The sequence below is a fragment of the Camelus bactrianus genome, chromosome X (assembly GCF_048773025.1).
Source record: "Camelus bactrianus isolate YW-2024 breed Bactrian camel chromosome X, ASM4877302v1, whole genome shotgun sequence".
NCBI lineage: Eukaryota > Metazoa > Chordata > Mammalia > Artiodactyla > Camelidae > Camelus > Camelus bactrianus.
In genome coordinates, this window is record NC_133575.1 from 42,059,004 (window position 1) to 42,076,794 (window position 17,791).

General features: G+C 33.1%; 1 protein-coding gene across 1 annotated transcript in view; it reads left to right on the plus strand.

Annotated features, from left to right (window-relative positions):
* Positions 1 to 17,791, plus strand: part of TEX11 (testis expressed 11) — a 299,458-nt gene that overhangs the window by 127,984 nt on the left and 153,683 nt on the right. The window contains exon 14 of the mRNA XM_045509206.2: positions 1,483 to 1,561. Within this exon, the coding sequence (XP_045365162.2) occupies positions 1,483 to 1,561 (79 nt within the window). The remainder of the gene's footprint in view (positions 1 to 1,482; positions 1,562 to 17,791) is intronic.

Sequence of the window (17,791 nt, forward strand, 5' to 3'; positions counted from 1 at the left end):
CTAGTTTGAAGTTGATTAATTTTGGACTAGAATTCCCCATTACAGTTTTTTTAATCAAAATGTAGATAAGAAGCAGAGTTTAAAGTGAAATTATTCTTTATTTTCAGGTTGTTTTTACTTTACTCAATCTAGATACTCATGATAGAGTAATGAAGCTGTAATGTCAGATTACAAATTAGGAGACTTCCATGAATTTAAGTTTTCTGTAGTTTAAAATAATAAAATTATCTTATTTTTCATTGTATTAAGAATATGATGAAACTTACTTTTTTATAATCTGTTCATTTCTTTGCTAGGGAAAATACATCACTTTTAGAATGGTCAACCTAACTGCTGGCATTAGAACTTCACTGGTATTTTTTTATAGTAGAAAAAGTAGAAATTAAAAAATATATGATTTTTTATGAAAGAGTAGCACATACTCATTAAGGTAATTTTTGGAAAATACTAAAAATGTCCATAGCCTACCATTCACTGGAATACCAGCTCCTTGACAACAGGGATTTGTGTGTGTTTTTGTCCACTGTTAGATTCCCTGCCCCAAGTACAGTTCCTGGCACAGAGAATTACACTCGTTACTTATTTATTGAATAAATAATTAATCTAAACAGAATCACTTTTAGAAATGTGATTATTTATTTTCAGTTTTTTTCTATCTTAATTTGCTTGTTTTACAGAATTGTGACCATATAGTACAGAGAGCCTTGTTTTCTAATTTTTTACTTACTAATCTTATAACCATTTTTCGTATTAGTGCATATTCATTTTTTCTGTGTTTTATTTCATACTTAACAATTTTAATGGTTACATAGTAGTTTATCACTGCCCTATAGTGGATGCTCAGAGTATATTTCCTTTTTATTGTTATTATAATCTACATTACTTTTTAATATCTTTGTTCATAAACATTTACCCACATTTATGTCAGGCGGCTCTTCAGAAGAACAATTACTGAAGTAAAGGGAATAATAATAATAACAACTGTCATTTATTGAATGCTTACTGAGTGCTAGGTGCTTTGCTATGTAATTTGCACATGTTATCTCATGTAGCTCAATAACCCTGAGATTAGTGATTTATTCCCCATTTTACAGATGCCAAAACTAAGGTGCACAAAAACTGAGTAACTTGCCTATGGCCATACAAGTTGCAAGTGGTTTCAAATACAGATCTGTCTGACTTCAGATCCCAGGCTTTTAACCACTGTGTTCTTAGCATATGCTAAGCATGTAGTATTGCCAAATTGCTTTTCAAAAGGATTGTAGCAGGTTACTTTGTCATCCAGAGAAGTGTTCCTGTTTCATTGTATTCTCTCTAGCATTGGTTATTATTACTATGTAAAAAGACTGGTAAATTGTTAGGCAAGACATGGTATATGGCGAACATTTAGAACATAGATTTTGAACAGAGAGATTGCTAAAGATATCTAAGCTTCCTCAAAAATGAAACTCATATGATTATTTCATTTTTTCTTTTTGTTAGCTGCCATGGAAATACTATATCTTGACATGTCTTTAGACTTCTGTCTGAACATTGCTAAACTGCTGGTGGATCATGAAAGGTACAGGAGAATTGATTTTCTTTTCTCTAAAGACTGATACTTTTCTAAGGTTTTCATTAATATACATTGAATTTTGTATATATATAAAATGTATCTCCGTCTATATTCACAGAGCACAATATTTGCCAATGTGCTGGTCTAATTAGAAGATGAAACTGCTTGCTTAATGATTTAAACATTCCATAGTCAAGTCAGTTATAAAGTTTATCTTGAAAGTTTAAAAAAGAAATAAAATGAAAAAGGAATAAGATAGGGTTTTATAAAGCAGGAATTGACTAGGTTAATCTGCAGTCAAGTGTCATGTGGAACAGGAAGATATGTGCTAGTGTACTTCTGCAAGTGTCATACCTCTCTGGCTCTATCTTCATGGGATCATTAATGTGAAAAAGGACTTTAAAGTACTTACAGACCTCTTAGTGATTCTCAAACTTCAGTGTTCATCAAAATTACTGCAGAATAAGCACTTGAAAATATGTTCAACATCATTACCCATCAGGGAAATGCAAATCAACCACAATGAGAAACCGCTTCATGCCCACTAGGATGGCTATAATCAAAATGATAGATAATAACAGATGTTGACAAAGATGTGGAGAAATTGTAACCCATACACTGCTGGTGGGAATGTAAAATGATGAAGCCACTTTGGAAACAGCCTGTTAGTTCCTCAATACATTAAATAGAGTTACCATACGATCCAGCAGTTCCACTCCTGAGTTAAAGAGGAAACATATGTCCTTATAAACACATATATATGAATGTTCATAGCAGCATTATTTTTAATACTCAAATGTGGAAACAATCAAAATGTCTGTCAACTGATGAATAAATAGATAAAAAAATGTATTATTCTTCTATCATGAAATATTATTTGGCAATAAAAAGAAACAGAGTACTGATACGTATTATAACATGGGTAAACCTTAAAAACATTATGCTAAGTGAAAGAAGTCAGTCACAAAGACCACATATTGTATCATTTCACTTATATATTTCCAGAATAGGTGCATTTATAGAGACAGAAAGTAAATTAGTGATTGCCTAGGGCTTCGAGAGCTTGGGAGAAATGGGGAGTGATTGCTAATGGGTATGGGGTCTCTTTTCGGCATGATGAAAATGTTCTAAAATTGATTGTGTGATGGTTTCACAACTCTGTGAATAAAATAAAAATCATTGAATTGTATACTCTAAATGGATGAATTGTATGCTATGTGAATTATACCTCAGTAGAGCTGTTATAAAAAAATAATCACTATGGAATGTGGTAAAAATAAGAGAGGTCAGGCCCTGCCTTACTGCAATAAGTCTGGACCTCTGTAGTTCATATTAGTTCTCCAGGCAGTTCTGAGAACCACTATTTTATTTAATTTTTAAATTTTTAACTTGAAATATAGTTGATTTATAATATTAGTATCAGATGTACAATATAGTAATTCACAATTTTTAAAGGTTGTACTTCATTTATAGTTACTATAAAATATTGACTATATTCCCCATGTTGTGGTTATCCTTGTAGCTTATTTATTTTATATAGTTGATTGTACCTCTTAATTCTCTACCCCTATTTGCCCTTCCCCCCTTACCTCTCCTCACTGGTAACCACTACTTAGTTCTCTGTATCTGTGAGTCTGTTTCTGTTTTATTATATTCATTCATTTGTTTTAGTTTTTAGATTCCATGTATAAATGATAACATAAAGTGTTTGGCTTTCTTTGTCTCACCTGTTTCACTACACATAATACCCTCTAGGTCCATCCATATTGTTGCAAATGGCAAGAGTTCATTCTTTTTTATGGCCGAGTAATAGTCCATTATCTCTCTCTGTATATATATTATCTATCTATCTAATTGTACACACCACATCTTCTTTACCCATTCATATGTTGATGGGCATTTGGGTTGCTTCCATATCCTGACAATTGTAAATAATGCTGCTATGAACATTGGAGTGCATGTATCTTTTCAAATTAGTGTTTTTATTTTCTTTGGATATGTACCTAGGAGTGGAATTGCTGGATCATATGGTAGTTCTCATGTTAGTTTTCTGAGAAACCTCCATACTGTTTTCCATAGTGGTTGTACCAATTTACATTCTCTCCAACGTTCGTTATTTGTGTTCTTTTTGATGATAGCCATTGTATCAGGTGTGAGATGATAGCTCATTCTGGTTTGATTTGCATTTCTCTGATGATTAGTGATGTTGAGCATCTTTTGGTGTGCCCATTGGCCATCTGAACATATTCTTTGGAAAAATGTCTATTCTAGATTTTCTGCCCTTTAAAAAATTGGGTCCTTGTTTTGTTGATACTGGGTTGGATGAGCTGTTTATATATTTTGGATATTCACCTCTTATTGGTCATTCCATTTGCAAATATTTTCTCCTATTCAGTAGGCTGTCTTTTTGTTTTGTCTGTGGTTTCCTTTGGTATGCAAAAATGTTTACTTAATTGGGTCCCATTTGTTTATTTTTGCTTTGTTTCCTTTGCCTTAGGAGACAGATTGAAAAAAAGTATTACTATGATTTATGTTAGAGTGTTCTGCCTATGTTTTCTTCTAGGAGTTTTATGGTTTCCAGTCTTACATTTAGGTCTTTAATCCATTTTGAGTTTATTTTTGTATAGTGTGTGAAAAATGTTCTAATTTCATCCTTTTACATGTAGCTGTCCAGTTTTCCTAGCACCAATTGTTGAATAGACTGTCTTTTCTCCATTGTATAGTCTTGCCTCATTTGTTGTAGGTTAATTGACCTAGATGCGTGTGTTTATTTCTGGGCTCTCTATTCTATGGCATAGATCTATGTGTCTGTGTTTGTGCCAGTACCATACTGTTTTGATTACTGTAGCTTTGTAAAATAGGCTAAAGTCAGGGAGCATGATACCTTCAGATTTGCTCTTTTCTCTCAAGATTGCTTTGGCTGTTTGTGGTCTTTTGTGTTTCCATATAAATTTTAGGATTTTTTTTTTTTGTTCTAGTTCTGTGAGAAATGTTATAGGTATTTTGATAGGAATTGCACTAAATCTGTAGATTTCTTTGGGTAGTATGGATATTTTAAGAATGCTCCCAGTATTTCAATCACTTAGGAAATTACAAGGATTTTAGGAGCTCTGTTCTGAGGACCGGGGCAGAGACCAACATATATTTTCTATTATCTCACACATACTTTATAAGCTATTATGTTTCAACCTGATTGTTACAGCCTATTTTTTCAGTTCTGATTTTTGTGAACTTTGATTCTATCATACAGTATATTAACTACTCCAGTTTATGTCATCTTCAGATTTCATAGGCATACCACCTGTCTTCATCTAATTCAGACTGGCAAACTTTTTCTTAAGGACAAGATAGTATATATTTTAGATTTGTGGAACACATAGTTCCTGTCACAACTCCTCAACTTGGTTGTTATAGTGCAAAAGCAGCCATAAACAATACATAAATCAATGTGATGGCTGTGTTCCAATAAAACTTTTTTCAAGTTTTTTTTAAATTGTGATAAAATATATATAGCATAAAGTTTGCTGTCTTAACCATTAAGTATATACTTCAGTGTGGTATTAAGTTCATTCATATTCTGCAAACATCACCACAATCCATCTCCAGAACTCTTTTCATCTTGCAAAACAGAAACTCTTTACCCATTAAAGAATAACTTCCTGTTCCCCGCAACCCCATCTCCCAGTCCTTGGCAACCACCATTCTACTTTCTGCCTCTATGAATTTTACTACTCTGGGTACATCATTTAAGTGGAATCACACAGTATTTGTCTTTTTGTGGCTTGACTTATTTCACTTAGCATAATGTCCTCAAGCTTCATCCACGTTATAGCATATGTAAGAATTTTGTTCCTTTTTAAGGCTTAAGAGTATTCCCCTGTATGTATATACCATATTTTGCTTATCCATTCATCCACTGATGGAAGATAAAACTTCCACATTTTAGCTATTGTGAATAATGTGGCTATGAACATGGGTGCAAAAATATTTATTTATTTTGAGTTCTTTTGAGTATATGCCCAGAAATAGAACTGCTGGATAATATGGTAATTCTGTTTTTAATTTTTTGAGGAACTTTTTTACTGTTTTCACAGTGGATGTATTATTTTGCATTCCCACCAACAGTATACAAGAGTTCCAGTTTCTCCACATCTTCACTCACTCTTGTTGTTTTGTTTGTTTGTTTTTTAAATAGTAACCACCCTAATGAGTGTGTGGTGGTATCATGTAGTTTTGATTTGCATTTCCCTAATGACTAGTCACATTAACTATCTTTTATGTCATTTTTGGCCATTTGTATATCTTCTTTGGAGAAATGTCTATTCAAGTCCTCTGCCCATTTCTTAATCAGGATTTTTTGTTTTGTTTTGTTTTTGTTGTTGTTGAGTTTTAGGAGTTCTCTATATATTCTGGATAGTAATCCCTTATCATATATATCATCTGCAAATATTTCTCCCATTCTATGGATTGTCTTTTTCTCTATTGACAATGCCTTCTGATATATAATATTTAAAAATTTTCATAAAATTCAACTTGTGTGTTTTTTCTTTTAGTTCCTGTTCTTTTGGTCTCATATCTAAGAAATTATTAACAAATCCAATGTCATGAAGATTTTCCCCTATGTTTTCTTCTAGGGTTTTTATAGTTTTAGGTCATGGATCTATTTGAATTAATTTTTGTACATGATGTAAGGTAAAGGTCCAACATCTTTCTTTTGCATGTAATATCCAGTTTTCCCAGCATCATTTGTTGAGAAGACTGTCTTTTCCCTCATTGAATGGTCTTGGCACCCTTGTCAATAATCATTTGACCATATATGCGAGAATTTATTTCTGGGTTCTCTATTCTGTTCCATTGCTCTGTATGTCTGTCTTTATGCCAGTCCCACACTGTTCTTCTTATCAATTTTGAAATCAGGTAATGTGAGTCCTCCAGCATTGTTCTTGTTCAGAATTGTTTTGCCTATTTAGAGTCCCTTGAGACCTTGAGATTGCATATGACTTTTAAGATGAATTTTTCTTTTTTTTTTTTAACACTTTTAATCTTTATTTTATTGAAGGACCCAGAGGTATCTCTAGTGAAAGAAAAATGTATTTTCTAATTTTTTTGATTAATTTTTAACACCTTTATTGTGGTATATAGTTCCTGTATAGTAAACTACACATATTTCAGATGTATAGTTTGATGAATTTTGATACATGTATACAGTCATGAAACCAAGATGAATTTTTCTATTTCTGCAAAAAACATCTTTGAGGTTTTGATAAGGATTGCATTAAATCTGTAGATCACTTTGGGTAATGTTGGCATTTTAACAATTTTGTTTTCCAGTCCATGAACATGGAATGTCTTTCTATTTATTTATGTCTTCTCTAATTTTGTTTTGAAATATCTTGTGGATTTTATTGTACAAGTCCTTCACCTCCTTGGTTAAGTTAATTCCTAAGCATTTTTTATACTATTATATATGCGATTGTTTTCTTAATTTCCTTTTCAGATTGTTTATTGTCCACGTATAGAAATGCAACTGATTTTTGCATGTTGACTTTGTATCCTGCTGATTTGCTGAATTCATTTATTAGTTTTAAAAGGTTTTTTGTGGAATCTTCAGGGTTTTCTGCATATAAAATCATAATCATCTATGAACAAAGATAATTTTATTTCTTTCCTTCGAATTTCGATGCCTTTTTTTTCTTTTCCTTGCCTAATTTCTCTGGCTAGGACTTCCAATACTGTGTTTAACAGAAGTGGCTAAAGCAGGCATCCTTGCCTTGTTCCTGATCTTAGAGAAAAAACTTTCAGTCTTTCACCATTGAATATGAGGTTTGCTGTGGATTTTTCACATATGGCTTTTATTATGTTGAGGTCATTTCCTTCTTTTCTTAGCTGGTTGAGTGTTTTTATTATGAAGGGTGTTGAATTTTTCAAAGGATTTTTCTGCATTTGTTGAAATGATCATGTGATTTTTATCCTTCTTTCTGTTAATGTGGTATGTAATATTTACTGATTTTTATATTTTAAACCATTCTTGCATCCTAGGAATAAATCCCACTTGGTCTTGGTGTATGATCTTTTTAATATACTCTTAAATTTGGTTTGCTAGTATTTTGTCATGTATTTTTGCATCTATATTCATCAGTGATATTGGCCTATAGTTTTCTTTTCTTGTAGTGTCTTTCTGTTTTTGTATCATGTATCATGTTTTTGTATTGCTGACCTCATAAAATAAGTATAGAAGTGTTCCTTCCTCTTCAGTTTTTTACAAGAGTTAAAGAAGAATTGGCATTAATTCTTTTTTTTTACATTTTTTGTTGAGTTATAGTCATTTTACAATGTTGTGTCAAATTCCAGTGTAGAGCACAAATTTTCAGTTATACAAGAACATACATATATTCGTTGTCACATTTTTTTTCACTGTGAGCTACCACAAGATCTTGTATATATTTCCCTGGGCTATACAGTATAATCTTGTTTATCTATTCTACATATGCCTTTCAGTATCTACAAATTTTGAATTCCCAGTCTATCCCTTCCCACCCTCCGCCCCACTGGCAACCACAGGTTTGTATTCTATGTCTATGAGTCTGCTTCTGTTTTGTATTTATGTTCTTTTTGTTTTCTTTAAGATTCCACATATGAGCGTTCTCATATTGTATTTTTCTTTCTCTTTCTGGCTTGTTTAAGTATTTGGTAAGATTTTTGAATGAAGCCATCTGATCCTGGGTTTTTCAGTGTTGGGAGGTTTTTTTTGGGGGGGGGGATTGATTACTGCTTCAATCTCTTTACTAGTTATAGGACTGTCAGGTTTTCTATTTAGTTATAGGACTGTCAGGTTTTCTATTTCTTCATGATTCAGATTAGTACACGATATATTTCTAGGAATTCATGCATTTCTTCTAAGTTATCCAATTTGTTAATGTATACATTTTTGTAGTAGTCTCTTATCCTTTTAACATCTGTAGCATCATTTGTAATATCTCCTCTTTCATTTATGGTTTTATTTATTTGAGTCTTCTCTCTTTTTTCCTTAGTTAATCTAGCTAAAAATTTGTCAGTTTTGTTTGTCATTTCAAAAAATCGACTCTTAGTTTCATTGAGTATTTCCTGTTGTTTTTTCTACTCCTATTTCATTTATTTCTCCTCTAATTTTATTATTCCTTCCTTCTGCTAGCACTGAGTTTAGTTCTTCTCTTTCTAATTCCCTAAGTTGTAAAATTAGTTGTTGATTTGAGACTTTTCTTGTTGTAATGTAAACTTTTTTAGCTGTAAATTTCCCCCTTAGCCTGGTTTTTCTGTATCCCATGAGTTTTGGTATGTTGTGTTTTCATTTCTATTCATTCCTGAGTATTTTTCAATTTCTCTTGTGATTTTTCCTTGATTCGTTGGTTGCTTAAATGTCTTGTTTAATTTCTACAAATTCTGAATTTTCCAGAATTCAAGACTGACAAACTTTTTCCCCCACTACTACATTCTAAAGGAATTTGTCACATAGAAAAGAGTTTGCAAATGAGTGGACCATAGGCTGGGTATGACCAGAGATGTGTTGCATCAATTAGTTGGCAACGTTTAGCAATTTCACATAAAAATTTGGATTTTTGACTTCTGAAAAATTGAAAGAAAAATCTGGAAACAGTTGGTCAATATTCCCACTAAGCAATAATCAGTTGGAGCAACCAGCAGTTGTCACCCTGAGATATGGGGCATGTATTCTCCAGTTTGACATATTCCCCACAGTGCCTTATTTTCTCCCATATCCTGTGTGTCAAGTTGTCATTTATCATCTTCTTTGTGTCATTATTCTTATAGAAAATGTAAGAGGAAAATAAATGTTTATAGCAGCCACAACTTTATCAAAAGTGAGAGAATGAAAGCTAGAGTGCAATTCTTTTTCTCAAGAAAATGAGAAAGAATTTCTTTGTGATGGAAATTAAAAAAGAGAGGACTCTGTGTTTAATATGCAAACAAAGTGTGTCTGTGTCAAATGAATACAACTTAATAGTAGATTATGAAATGAAATAAAGTAGAAACTATGGCCAGTATACAAAAAAGCAATGTGGAGAAAACTTACTGAATTCAAGAAAAGGATTGTAACTTCAACCGCATTTATTTTGGAAAGTGAGTAAAACAAGCTATCCTGTTGTGAAATGCAGTTGTATAATTAATATATTAAGGGAAACGATGGCCCAGGCATCAAATCGTTTTGCAGATGACAGGTTTACAAAGCATGGCTATTGAGTGAGGTATAAAATGTATTCTTTTTTTTTTAACATTTTTTATTGATTTATAATCATTTTACAATGTTGTGTCAAATTCCAGTGTTCAGCACAATTTTTCAGTCATTCATGGACATATACACACTCATTGGCACATTTTTTTCTCTGTGAGTTATCATAACATTTTGTGTATATTTCCCTGTGCTATACAGTGTAATCTTGTTTATCTATTCTACAATTTTGAAATCCCAGTCTATCCCTTCCCACCCTCCACCCCCCTGGTAACCACAAGTCTGTATTCTCTGTCTGTGAGTCTATTTCTGTCCTGTATTTATGCTTTGTTTTTGTTTGTTTGTTTGTTTTTGTTTTTGTTTTTTAGATTCCACATATGAGCGATCTCATATGGTATTTTTCTTTCTCTTTCTGGCTTACTTCACTTAGAATGACATTCTCCAGGAGCATCCATGTTGCTGCAAATGGCATTATGTTGTCGGTTTTTATGGCTGAGTAGTATTCCATTGTATAAATATACCACTTCTTCTTTATCCAGTCACCTGTTGATGGACATTTAGGCTGTTTCCATGTCTTGGCTATTGTAAATAATGCTGCTATGAACATTGGGGTGCGGGTATCATCCTGAAGTAGATTTCCTTCTGGATACAAGCCCAGGAGTGGGATTCCTGGGTCATATGGTAAGTCTATTCCTAGTCTTTTGAGGAATCTCCACACTGTTTTCCATAGTGGCTGCACCAAACTTCATTCCCACCAGCAGTGTAGGAGGGTTCCCCTTTCCCCACAGCCTCTCCAGCATTTGTTATTTGTGGATTTTTGAATGACGGCCATTCTGACTGGTGTGAGGTGATACCTCATTGTAGTTTTGATTTGCATTTCTCTGATAATTAGTGATATTGAGCATTTTTTCATGTGCTTTTTGATCATTTGTATTTCTTCCTTCGAGAATTGCTTGTTTAGGTCTTCTGCCCATTTTTGGATTGAGCTGTTTATTTTTTTCTTATTAAGTCGTATGAGCTGCTTATATATTCTGCAGATCAAGCCTTTGTCGGTTTCACTTGCAAAAATTTTCTCCCATTCCGTAGGTTTTCTTCTTGTTTTATTTCTGGTTTCCTTTGCTGTGCAGAAGCTTGTAAGTTTCATTAGGTCCCATTTGTTTATTCTTCCTTTTATTTCTTCTAGGAGAAAATTTTTGAAATGTATTTCAGATAATGTTTTGCCTATGTTTTCCTCTAGGAGGTTTATTGTATCTTGTCTTATGTTTAAGTCTTTAATCCATTTTGAGTTGATTTTTGTATATGGTGTAAGGGAGTGTTCTAGCTTCATTGTTTTACATGCTGCTGTCCAGTTTTCCCAACACCATTTGCTGAAGAGACTGTCTTTATTCCATTGTATATTCTTGCCTCCTTTGTCAAAGATGAGTTGACCAAAAGTTTGTGGGTTCATTTCTGGGCTCTCTATTCTGTTCCATTGGTCTATATGTCTGTTTTGGTACCAATACCATGCTGTCTTGATGACTGTAGCTCTATAGTATTGTCTGAAGTCTGGGAGAGTTATTCCTCCAGCCTCTTTCTTTCTCTTCAGTAATGCTTTGGCAATTCTAGGTCTTTGATGGTTCCCTATAAATTGTATTATGATTTGTTCTAGTTCTGTGAAATATGTCCTGGGTAATTTGATAGGGATTGCATTCAATCTGTAGATTGCCTTGCGCAGTGTGACCATTTTAACAATATTGATTCTTCCAATCCAAGAGCATGGAATATCTTTCCATTTTTTAAAATCTTCTTTAATTTCCTTCATCAGTGGTTTATAGTTTTCTGTGTATAATTCTTTCACCTCCTTGGTTAGATTTATTCCCAGATATTTTATTACTTTGGGTGCTATTTTAAAGGGGATTGTTTCTTTACTTTCTTTTTCTGTTGATTTATCGTTAGTGTAAAGAAATGCAACTGATCTTTTGAACGTTAATTTTGTAACCTGATACCTTGCTGAATTCTTCAGTCAGCTCTAGTAGCTTTTGTGTGGACCTTTTAGGGTTTTCTATATATAGTAACATGTCATCAGCATATAATGACACTTTTACCTCTTCTTTTCCAATTTGGATCCCTTTTATTTCTCTCTCTTGCCTGATTGCTGTGGCTAGGACTTCCAGGACTATGTTGAATAGGAGTGGTGATAGTGGGCATCCTTGTCTTGTCCCAGATTTTAGTGGGAAGCTTTTGAGTTTTTCACCGTTGAGTACTATGCTGGCTGTAGGTTTGTCATATATAGCTTTTATTATGTTGAGATATGTTCCCTCTATACCCACTTTGGCGAGAGTTTTTATCATAAATGGGTGTTGAATTTTATCAAATGCTTTTTCCTGCATCGATTGAGATGATCATGTGGTTTTTGTCCTTTCTCTTGTTGATGTAATGTATTACATTGATTGATTTGCGTATGTTGAACCAGCCTTGTGTCCCTGGGATGAACCCCACTTGGTCATTATAAAATGTATTCTTAAGTTTCAAATGCAAACTAACCAGAAATGTTGTGTGCCATGTTGAAAATATGGATGATAATTTATTGGGCAGGTTGCTTTAAAAGGGTTATTTGTGGTGTTTCTGTTGTAGAGACATATATGTAATAGTGCACAGTAAAGCATATTTATTTGTAATGTCAATGATAATTTTGATAAGACAGAACTTTTGAACATAGTGCAATTTACCAGGAAACACTTTGTACTAAATAGCTGAAAATGAAACATGGACATAGTAATAATTCATGTATACCAGGTAGTCTTTTGTGGCTTCAACAGAGTTTATTGCTTTGTTGGGCGAATTTGATGCACAATACAGTAACTGCCTCTACTTCTGGGAGCTTAGGGGGCTTAGTTGGATGTGATGCTGTCACAGATTGGGTTGCCCTGGAAACAGACTTTAAAGATAGAGGTTAGTGTGCAGATAATTTATTAAGGGATGCTCTCAGAATCAACACCTATGAGGGAAAGGAAAGGAGGCAGGACTCGGTAAAGGGAAGCTGGGCTGATATAAAGTCACCACAAGGCCTCAACCTTACCCCATTCGATGCTCTGAAACTGGGATAGCCCTTCAGAATTGTCCTCAGAGTGAGACAGTCAGGTCTTACAGCCCAGTATTTACTAGTTATTGGATGCCAGCAGTCCTGAGATGGAGGCATAACTTTGGATGAGGTAGCTCTCTTCAGCCTAGATTATTCCTAAAGAACAACCTGGAAATAAATATTTCAGTCCTGAAGAGGAAATCTGGGCGATGCAGTACAGCATTCATGACAGGTGCTAAAGAGATATTTTTGAACTGCTGAAAGAATTCAACTTGTTCATGTCATCCAAGGGAAAAAAAATCCCTGCCTCAGCTCAAAGACTTGACCTCTTTGGTGAATATGACAACCCATATAAATACTCTGTATCTGTCTCTCTACAACTGCAATAAGTAATTACATGAATGTAAATTTTAATTCACATGTTCTTAGTGAAGTCATTTATTTGGTAAACTCATTTGGCAAGAACTAATCTGACTTACTTTTTTATGCTGAAATTGATTTTGGGAGATGGAAGTGATTACTTAAACTACACACTCAAAATTTTAAATATTGAATTTTTAAAAATATGTTATCTGATTTCCAACATTATAATAATGAAAAAAGATTATTTTGTCTTTCTCAATTAATATTACTAATGTGAATAAAGAAATACAAATTGAACTGCAGTATAGTGTGGTACTAAATTCTAATTAGACAACTTTGGAATATCAGGTGTAATGGGCATTTACTGCTTTTGATTAGTCATCACTCATTCATCCCACTTACTTATTGATAACAATACCCAAATTTCCATTTAAATATCTACTTCTTCCCTGTCAGTATGTGTGGACATTGACATATTGGTGTAGGAGAAAGAGTTTCAGTTTTTTGTTTCCAAATCAAGAGAATTATCAATTTCAAAAGGCAAATTTGATAAGTGTTTATATTTTTAGATTTAAAATATACTTCTATTTTTTACCTGTTTGTATTATGTTAGCATATTTGTATCATCATTCAGTTAATAGTAACATTTGATTACATATCTAGCAGTTGCTTTTTTCATATAGTCTTTCACTCATTTATGTTACACACTTCCATCTATAGACAATTATAAGAAGTTGTATTATGTAATGGACAATGAGTTTGATACTAATTCTATAGCAAAAGCAAAAATTATTTTATGTAGAGAAGGTTCCTTTAGTGATAAAAAGCTAAGTATGCAGAACATTAACTGTTAGAAAATAAGTGCAGTTCTCCTAGTGACTGAGTAAGGTAATGTAGTCCAAATGTAGTCTTCTGATGATCCATCTTGATGCAAGAATAACATTTTGAATACACTGATGAGTGAATGGAAATACTGTGTCTCTTAAATGATTTTTTTTAAAAAAATTTACCTTTTACAGTCAAGCTTCATTAGGAGTAAGGGTGCCGACAGTTCAAGGTTATGCACTTATGAGATCCTGTCACATGGTGTTATACAAGGGAGGAACATCTACTTTGGATTTTAGGAAAGCAAAGTAGTTAAATTGTTTCATATTTTGTTACTGTGAATCATTTTCCTGAAATTGTTATATTATATCTGCTCACTCTCTGACTTTATCATTTAAGTAAACTTACCAAAAGACAAAATAAGATTAATTTGACATGCCTTTTCCTCATCAAATCCTTGCTGGTTTACATTAGTTAATCTCAAACTTTAATGTGTATATGATCAGCACATCTTGTTAAAATAGAGATTTTAATTCAGTTGTTCTGGGACGGGGACTGAGATCTGCATTTCTAACAAGCTTCCAAGTGATGCTAATGCTAATGCTGTAGGTCTGTGAACTACACTTCTATTAGCCAGGTTTTGGAATCTACTGCCCCCTTTGTTAAAAAAAACAAGCAAACAAAAAGAATTTTTCCTGTCTCCAGTCTTCATCACCCCTCCAGTTTTCCATAATTTCTTAGAGACTTCTATGAATCCCATCTACAAAATCTCTTAGTCCCTTAAAATTCAAATTCATTTGACCTAGGAGTCCTAAACTCTTTTATAAAACTTTTATAAAAGTTATTATTACTATTGCCTTGCACTGGGTTTTAATTTCTTCTTTTCAAAAATTTTATCGATTTTTTTCCTACAAATGTTCCATGACTATGATGAAAAATTTAAAAGATATAAGATCAAATATAATCTTATTATCCTAACAAGTAATCTGTTTTTAGTTTTTTTCTTTCCTTCAACTTTGTTCCCAGCCTTCTTGTTACATAAGACCTGATGTTGTTTGATTAATATAATAGTTTTTGAGCTCTGTTGAATGTTACAATAAAATGTTTGAGCTTTCTCAATTCTACACATTAAAAGAATTCCTGAAAAGTTCTGTTCAGAGAAAATTTGATATAGTAAATATTATTTTCCCATAGACTTACATTATAAAAAGAAAAATGACTTACCTCCAAAAAATATTTGGCCCCAAGATATAATAATACTTAGTAATGCAGCAAAATTTAAAAATCATATGTTTAAATGAAATTCGTTCTTCTGATGATATAATAAGTACTTGAGTGGGTTGTAGAAATGGCATGCTAGCTGAGATGAGAGATAATTTCCTAAAAATATAGAAAAAGAGGCAGATAGAATATTGAGGACTTCATACTCTCAATACTAATTTCTTCTTGGGACAGATCTAAAATGTATTGTGAGACACTAGGTGGTAAAAGCAATCATCAGCTGGCCCCTGGAATTTAATTTAATCACGCCCACCTGGTTATTCCCATGTACTAGCCACTATTAAAGCTGACTATTGGTAAGATTTTCACCATAGATCTTTCTTCTCCCCTCCTGTTTCAGGTCAAACATCCATATAACATACTTTGTAGGGCATCCATTAGAATTTTTTGTTTTAATAAATACTCTTAATGAGTTTATTGTTAGAAATTATAGTTACAGTCTGTGGGAAATGAAGATGGCACAGAATATATACTCATTTCGTGAATCTGCAGTGTATTTTGTTTGGACAGATTGCTTGTGTTTTTTTCCCCCTGGGGGCATTGGTTTTAGGGTGTTTGAGGTAGGAAGAGGAGTTGAAGGGGTTTTTTAAGGTGGATTGCTTCTTGGAGACAAGAGTTTGATTTTCCGTACCACATTGGATGCATTGCAGTTCATTTTATCAACAAAAATTGTGTCTACTGCAACATGTCTGGGGTCTGGTTGGAGATAAAAAGAAATATAAGAAACAGACATTCCTCTAATGAATTTACAGTCTGCTGCAGTGAGTTAAGCATATATATGCTTAATCAGTCAACTGACAATAAAATGCAAGATATGAGAAATGTATAGTATAGGTGATGTATGTGAATAACACATGAATTTAGAGGAGAGAGTGAAAGATCATTGTGGGTTCTGTTGGTTAGAAAATGCTAAATGGAGGAGATAGAGACTTAGAAATAGGTAAGATTTTCATAGGTGAATGAATAGTAATTCCTGGCAGGAAGAGTAGAGTGATCCAAAATGTTGTGAGCACAAGGCAGGTTTGGGGACTGTAATTTAGTCCAACTTAACATCTTTTATGTAAAGGGCAATATATGCAAGATATAGGGACTTCTTTCAGGGAACTTAGAAGTCTTATTGGAAAGAGGGTATGTGTAAAGATAATAATACAAGACAGCATGTGGAAAAAGGATAACTGATTAATTAGTATAGGAATTCAGAAGAGGCTTAGATCATTGTATACTGGGAACATCAGAAAGTCTTCTTTGAAGGTGAGACTTGAGCTAGGCTTTGAAGAGAGGAGAGGATTTAGGAAAGTGGAAAGGAGAGATAAGGACATATGTAGCAAGTAGATATGGGGACAACATGATCTATTTAGAATATGATGATTAATGAATCAGAGAGTCTGCAGCATGTTTTATATAAAGGGTGTAATGAGATATAAAATTGGAGAAGTAAATTGGAGTCATTTGTGAAAATCCTTGAAAATCAGGTTAAAGGCCTTTTGATATAGGCAAATGGGGTCCCATTCAAGGTTTTCAAATAGGGTGCTAACATGCTAATGACAATAATATGTAAGAATTTTGAAGGGTGAGCTTAGAGGTAAGAAAATCAATTAAGAATCATTGCAAGTAGCTCAAATATGAAATGATAAGAACCTGAACAAGGTTGATAGCAGTGGCAATTAATTCTTTCACATCTGAGTTCCTGTAATGTATGAGTTATTTTATTGCTGGGCATTGAAGATACAGAAATTAAATAATATACAGTCCTTGGTCTCAAAGAGATCATTGCCTAATAGGGAAGAGTAGTTCATAATTATGAAATAAATACAATCCCAGATGATTTTGGTGTTACCAAAGAGGAGCTACTGAATGGATGATTTATAAAGATAAAACTATTACTGTGTACATATTTGGCATTAGAATTATATTGTTTTGAGTTAGTTCACTGTTTCTTGCAGTTTTTGCTTTTTTTAACCATATTAGTAACTAATTTGCCAGTCCCACACTATCTTTAAGACTTATTATTTATGTACATTTTCATATTAAATCCATGAACTATCCCATTAGGTTCTTGCCATAAACTCTACAAATAAGGAATCTTGCTTTCAGAGATTCCAATATAGGAAATGGAAGTGATGGAAGTGAAAGTATGAAAAACAAGAGTTAGGGACTTCAATACCCCACTTTCAGGAATAGAGAGATCATCTACATGAAAAATAACAAGGAAACATTGGACTTGAACCATATTCTAGACCAAGTGGACCTAATAGACATTTATAGAATATTCTGTCCAATAGCAGCAGAACTCACACTTTTCTCAAGTGCACATAGAACATTCTCCAGGATAGATTTTATGAGAGTACACAAAACTAGTCTTAGCAAATTTAAGATTGAAATCATATCAGGTATCTTTTTTAGCCACAATGGTATGAAACTAGAAATCAACAACAATACGAAAGCAGGAAAATCTACAAGTATGTGGAAATTAACAACACAC